The 7375-nt window shown below is 40.2% G+C and overlaps 1 protein-coding gene across 5 annotated transcripts in view; it reads right to left on the bottom strand.

The window, feature by feature from the left end:
- Positions 1–7048, bottom strand: part of DENND6A (DENN domain containing 6A) — a 33168-nt gene extending 26120 nt beyond the window's left edge. For 2 of the 5 annotated variants that reach the window (XR_004842078.1, XR_004842079.1), the window contains exon 1: positions 3426–5836. Coding sequence is in view for 3 of the 5 variants with exons in the window: in XM_035894846.1 (XP_035750739.1) it covers positions 3426–3503 (78 nt within the window). In the remaining 2 variants the exon portion in view is untranslated. Of the gene's footprint in view, positions 1–3425; positions 5839–5892 lie in introns of those variants that run through there. The other 3 variants (XM_035894846.1, XM_035894849.1, XM_035894848.1) reach the window with 3 other exon arrangements.
- Positions 7049–7375: the final 327 nt, after the last annotated feature.

Here is a 7375-nt window from a genome sequence, read left to right as displayed (position 1 = left end):
CCATAGCCATTTTCCTTCCCTGTCTGGCGTGCGAGCGCACAGCATCCGGACGAGGCTGTGGCTAAGGCATCGACAGGCACGTCCTGCGCAACGCTGAGCGCCTGTCAGCAGCCAGGCGGAACTATCCACAGGCTGATGGTCGGGCAGCTTTCCCCTAGGCTGCACAGGAAACGGGAATAGTAAAAGTTAAAGCATCCAAATCTCTTAAAACCTATTTTAGTGCCTTAGCCAAAAGCCAAGCTCTTGATTTAATAATGTGAGAGCTTTCAAATACTCTTTTAGCACAGTCCAGGTCCCGTTTATATTTCAGTAGGAAACATTAAGTGGAGTTGAAAGTGCAAAATAGTTACTTTATTATGCAAAAAACCAAACAAAATAACCGCCATCACCGCCGCTCCCCTCCTGAACCGAGTAACTCGTGTTACCCCCCAGACCACCAGCAGCAGCAGCAGCAGGTGCAGGCAGGCCGGTTGCCTCAAAGCAGGCCGCTCTTTCCCAATAGAATTTGCAAATATTAAAACCAAGCTACCACATCTATACACGCTTAACAGAAAATGTATGACTATTCAGGCACACTGCTTCCTTAAGACCCATTAACAACATTTGTTTCTCTATCAAAGCCAAACCGCTAGAAATGAAAAGTATGCTTTGATCACGATAGTAATTTCCTCGACAAAGGAGGAACAAACACGTAACTCAGACAAAATTATAATACACAACATTATCATTGTAATAATTTAAGAATCAGCAGCCTTCCGTTATCATAACCCATTAGTGGCAAAGTGCGTTTGAGAGATAAGCTCCGAGTGGAGTTACGCCGCGTGCAGCGGGAGCGGCTGCACAGGAAGGCTCTCGCTCTCTCTGGTTGCTTCCGGTATTTTACCACGATGCCACGTAAGACTCACGAACTTTTTCAGTAGTTAACTCCCGAGTTCCGTAAAAAGTCACTACCCAAAGTAAGACACGCCTAAGGCTTAGCTTCAGCAGGTTACATGCAGAGCAATGATTCTGCCACGGTATTTCATTTGCTGTTTCCACTGAAGAGCTGAAACAGGGCCTGGCCAAAAGCTGTTATCACTTGGCTGAAGAAAAGGTATCATCCCACGGCTTCTTACAAGCCTCCCCTTGTTTATATTTTTATACTTTCCCTTGTTGACATTCTTGCTATCAATCATCAGCAGAACAAAATTTGACCTATTATTATCATGCATTCCCTTCCAGTTTTTGCTGGCCTCAATTTGTAAGTTTTCATGTGAATAAAAAGTCTCAATATACACAAGTAAAATAATAGGAGTAAAGTACTTCGTAAGACGGATATTCTCTGCTCTCTTGGCGGGAGGAAGCTGAGAGGACGAGACGCGATCTTTGAGAAAGAAGTTGCTAAAAAACAGAGGATTCTCACCTACTGGAGACATTCCAAATCACCAGGGAAACATTAGTTCAGGAAGATTTTCACCTGGCCATTCTCAAATACATTTTAGTTTTGGTAAAATGTGATGATCTTCCTCGGTTGAGAACAGATGTCAGTTGTTTAAGAAAAAGAATTTTAAAAATTCTGCATGTACTTTAAGTACTGTAACGTTTAGAACAGCTGAGAACTGACTGCTTTCTCCTTCAAGAAGTGTATTGGTGCAGGACAAAATACAGACGTCAAAGATGGGAATCTATTAACCGAGAATGGTTTGCCACAAATGGCAGCACAAGCTCATGAAACAGTAGGGCTCTGCATACGGAATTTGCCCTTACAAAGCTCTGTAAATGCTGTCTTATTTTGCAGAAAGACAGCAATCTGCTCATATAAACATTCGGTAGGGTTTGGGGAAGAGCATCTTCTAGAAAAAGCATCCCCTGTGATGTCAGGTGCTGGAATAAAAATGAGTTTTGGCCTGTGTGGGAGAGCTGGACTCTGAAGAGCCAAAACCGTGCAGCATTGGAGCCCCCCTTGCTTTCTTCCACCCTCTATCTTTCTCCTACAGCTGCTATCTCTACCGCTCTGTCCCGCCGCTCTCAGCAGGGTGCTTTCTATCAGGTAGCAGCAAATGTTGTGCCGGCTGCTGGCTGGCCAATTTCCATCAGCTTCACTAGGGAGTGACTGTGCAGACTGTTCGTGTCCACCGAATAACACCAAAGAATTGGATAAACATCTTCTGCTCATCTCACCTTTCCCTCCTCCACCCCTCTGCCTTGGGATTTCAATTTAAAGCAATATTTGTATCTGAAAATTAGATCTGGTCTAATAAATACATTTATTTAAAACAAACAAACAACAGAAATGTCATGCTAATTTTAAAAACACTTTTCCTTATTTTTCAGACAGACACAGAAAACATCAAACATTTCAAAAAGTCAGCCTCGTATCAATAGAAAAGCAACTGAGAGCTGGTTACGTGATGACTATGTTCTACTAAAATGATAAAGCAGCGAAAATGCCAGATGTACCAACCTACCTAATTTCATTAGAGATTAAGAAACATTGTATGTAAAATTAGTTCTATATTAGCATAATACTGTATTAATAGTATGCATGTTATACTTATTTATATATGCCATATACATATATTATCAACACACTATATGATGTATATTGTATAAATAAACAGGATAAATAGAGTATGTTTATAAATAATATATTTTATGTATAATTGTATAACATGCATATATTTGAGATATTGTATAAATTAAGTAGTAAATTCTATGTATACTTACTAGGTATATTAGATTAATATAACTGTCTGTTACATTAGCAAGATACTCATTTGTACGCTGGGTATGAGTATCTTTTAATAAGCTTAACACCAGCTAGAAATAGGAGCAGGGAAGGGTCAGAACGAAAATGAGATAAATGCAGAATCTACCTGACAAGAGAGGATTAAACCAGCTGAGTTGCTTATTCTTTCAAAATTAATGCTGAAAGGTAATGCAATTGTTCTTTACATAATCAGTCAGAGTTAAAAGATCAAAACCAGAAAATAAGTCTGAAACTAAATAACAATGATAGCGCTACAACAAAAAAGTGTAACCATACTTGAATAAGATAATTAGCATAAATTTACTAATCACTGGAGAAATAAGGTTTTGAATGATGCTTTCCAACAAGAGTAGTGGAGAGTAAAGTCCTAATAAGTTTTGAGAAGCTGGGTGAGCTTATAAAAAGGATTTTGTGTGATCACTGCCACTGGAAGCAGAGGGACTCAGTGGTCAGACACACACATACCAACGTCTGTATCCGTACGGAATCTTTTACAAGTGGTTTACATACAATGGTTGAAACACTGTGTAGTGAAGTTCATAGTTAAAACTGAAGTCTAAATCAGCTCTTAGATGTACTACAGGCTTCATGTTACCTATGATCTTTATTAGTTCAGGATAATTTGGCACTTTTTCAATGCGATCATGAAACCAGCAAATAACCTATTAGCAAATACCTGTTGTTCTTTTCCAGTAATAATCATCATTCTGAGGACATGATCTTGCTCCATTTTCTTCTCATGATACACCAGCATGGACAGAAACACACTGCTAGAGAACACATTTGTAGAATGTATACGTATTCAGCAGCTCCTAAACCAAACAGGTATCCAAAAATTCAAATTGGATTGTCGCTGTCTTGACATACACTGCAACTAGACCATTTACTCCTGTGACTGCCCAGTGATGCACACTATGGTGCATGCACAGAATACTGTGAATTTTATCAAGAATTGCAACTGGAATATTTCAACAAATTGCAGAATCACCACAGTGTCACAATAATCTTGCTGCTCCTTGTTTAACTTACTTTGTGAGGCCGCTTTTCCTACTTCAGAAAAAAGTGATTACGTTTTCAGTCACTGCATCTCAAAAGCAACTATCAGTCAGCAAACACTGGTCTGAGCTACTTAGTCTGACATGCCGCACAGCTAGTCCTCCCCCCAGTCCTCTAGTGGACACGAAGTGATTGATGTGCTCTACATTTCTGTACTGTTAACATTCAAATTCACACATCTAGAGCTCCAGGAAAATGAACCTATTGCTCCAAAACAATTCCTTACTTTAGACAGTTCAGCTTGATTCTGAATGTCTCAGAAGCAACTTCCGAGGCAAGTTTGTTTTGCAAAAGATGCAACATTAGGATGTAAATAACAGTTCAAATTTTGCTGTATGTTTCCACATTGCTCTGTGTAGCAATAAATGCCTTTATTGACTGTCATGTTTTAAAATTTGGCATGGCTTAAAATAATGCAATTATACATACAATTTATTGTATTACTGAGAAATTAATTTAGCAAATTGATGATGAATGAGTTTAAGGGATGAGAACTCAGTAGAAAACTGCACATCTCCAACTTCATCCTTAACCTGTTTATTCTGTTTTCATTATGAGTTTGCATCTTCATTTTTATACTAGAAATTGAACTTTTGCTATACAGTATGCCTCATTCATTCAAAATGTAACCACCTTTCTTGAGTCAGGATCTCCCACCAAGCAACTGGTTCACAACACCACCCCACTGACAATCTTAATCTGATGTATATTAATATTTTGGTAGCCTTTTAGATCATCATTGCACAATATTCAGAAACCTGGCATGGAGTGGCCTATAACAATGCTCAGTGTGTTTCTTCTCTAGTCAATCACAGTTAACTTAGAATTCACAACAGGCTTCCTTCAGCAAAAGATCTTATTTTTCATCAAGTGATTAAGACGACAGAATCTCTCCTGCACTTTGGCACACTCAAGCCAAAATCCAGATGTTTGGCAGGTGCGCACATGAACTCTACCTCTGCTGCATTTCATCATCCTGAAACAGACACCGGCTCTTTAGGGGACCAATGTGGCAGTCACCTCCCTTCCATTGCCCTTATCCAAGATGGCCATAGAGTGGGCTATTTCTGCCCTCAGCTATGATGGCTATCATAAAATGTACATGGACTTCCTGCCCAGAAAAAGGATGGCCACCTGAGTGGCATCTTGCTGCCCTTACCTAACATGGCTGCCAAAGCTCACTGCCGCTTTTGGTTGTGTGGCAAACTGTGGTTCGCAGAAACGAAGCATGAGCTTACACATCCTCCTCACTCCTGCCGAGCACAGTACAATGGCTGAGCATTTTATACTGAACTCTTTTCATCCACCTGCTGCTTTCCACCGTTCTAAGGTGGATACTGTCTGGTAAGCATCAGAAACCTCATAAAATACATACAATAATTGTATCCTTGATTCAGAATGCAACCCCTTTCTGTATTTTTAACTTAGTCTATGAGTCTGCCCTGATAACTTTTGAACACATTAGGCAACCTGAAATAGGAGTAAAAAAGTCTGAGAGATAACTAAACCCATCCAACTTCTCTGAAAGCTGGCACTCGTGCAGAAAAGGAGGGCTGAAGTTAATGCCCTTGCTGAGAAGTAGGTAGAACTCTGTTGTTACACGAGCCACTTGGCAGTGCCAAAAAGTATTCGAAAGGCAGCTGGCACGTACCATTGCTTCCCCCATGGGACTGTCAAAATGGGATTTCTCCAGGGGACGGAGAAGGGTTCAGGATACCATAATATGGCAGTAGCTTATAGTTTAAAGGACACAGATACTTAGGGTATGAGTTTGTTCTGCTGGTCGCAGGAAGACTTGAGGAAGATACTGTGCAGACAAAACAGTATGAAATTGGTTTGAAACTCAGTAAGAATACCTAAAAATAATTATTTACAGAGAACACCAGAAAAAGATACCCACTGCTCAGCTTATCTTTTTAACTTGATTCTCTTAGTCCTTATAGATGGTAATGGTTCTTCATCTTTTACTTTCAGACTCCTTTCTCCATTAAACACACGTACAAGAATATAAAAAATGCTCTCATAAACATTCTTTTCATTCCAACACCTGTAGTACCCCTTGTTCCCACTATTTAAAATGTAACCACCTTTCTTGAGTCAGGATCTCCCACCAAGCAACTGGTTCACAACACCACCCCACTGACAATCTTAATCTGATGTATATTAATATTTTGGTAGCCTTTTAGATCATCATTGCACAATATTCAGAAACCTGGCATGGAGTGGCCTATAACAATGCTCAGTGTGTTTCTTCTCTAGTCAATCACAGTTAACTTAGAATTCACAACAGGCTTCCTTCAGCAAAAGATCTTATTTTTCATCAAGTGATTAAGACGACAGAATCTCTCCTGCACTTTGGCACACTCAAACCAAAATCCAGATGTTTGGCAGGTGCGCACATGAACTCTACCTCTGCTGCATTTCATCATCCTGAAACAGACACCGGCTCTTTAGGGGACCAATGTGGCAGTCACCTCCCTTCCATTGCCCTTATCCAAGATGGCCATAGAGTGGGCTGTTTCTGCCCTCAGCTATGATGGCTATCATAAAATGTACATGGACTTCCTGCCCAGAAAAAGGATGGCCACCTGAGTGGCATCTTGCTGCCCTTACCTAACATGGCTGCCAAAGCTCACTGCCGCTTTTGGTTGTGTGGCAAACTGTGGTTCGCAGAAACGAAGCATGAGCTTACACATCCTCCTCACTCCTGCCGAGCACAGTACAATGGCTGAGCATTTTATACTGAACTCTTTTCATCCACCTGCTGCTTTCCACCGTTCTAAGGTGGATACTGTCTGGTAAGCATCAGAAACCTCATAAAATACATACAATAATTGTATCCTTGATTCAGAATGCAACCCCTTTCTGTATTTTTAACTTAGTCTATGAGTCTGCCCTGATAACTTTTGAACACATTAGGCAACCTGAAATAGGAGTAAAAAAGTCTGAGAGATAACTAAACCCATCCAACTTCTCTGAAAGCTGGCACTCGTGCAGAAAAGGAGGGCTGAAGTTAATGCCCTTGCTGAGAAGTAGGTAGAACTCTGTTGTTACACGAGCCACTTGGCAGTGCCAAAAAGTATTCGAAAGGCAGCTGGCACGTACCATTGCTTCCCCCATGGGACTGTCAAAATGGGATTTCTCCAGGGGACGGAGAAGGGTTCAGGATACCATAATATGGCAGTAGCTTATAGTTTAAAGGACACAGATACTTAGGGTATGAGTTTGTTCTGATGGCCGCAGGAAGACTTGAGGAAGATACTGTGCAGACAAAACAGTATGAAATTGGTTTGAAACTCAGTAAGAATACCTAAAAATAATTATTTACAGAGAACACCAGAAAAAGATATCCACTGCTCAGCTTATCTTTTTAACTTGATTCTCTTAGTCCTTATAGATGGTAATGGTTCTTCATCTTTTACTTTCAGACTCCTTTCTCCATTAAACACACGTACAAGAATATAAAAAATGCTCTCATAAACATTCTTTTCATTCCAACACCTGTAGTACCCCTTGTTCCCACTATTTAAGCCTTTGCAATACCAAAATGTTCTCAATTATTTCTACTTT

The sequence above is a fragment of the Egretta garzetta genome, unplaced genomic scaffold (assembly GCF_000687185.1).
Source record: "Egretta garzetta isolate BGI_Z169 unplaced genomic scaffold, ASM68718v1 scaffold215, whole genome shotgun sequence".
NCBI lineage: Eukaryota > Metazoa > Chordata > Aves > Pelecaniformes > Ardeidae > Egretta > Egretta garzetta.
This window is presented reverse-complemented; position numbering and strand designations above follow the sequence as displayed.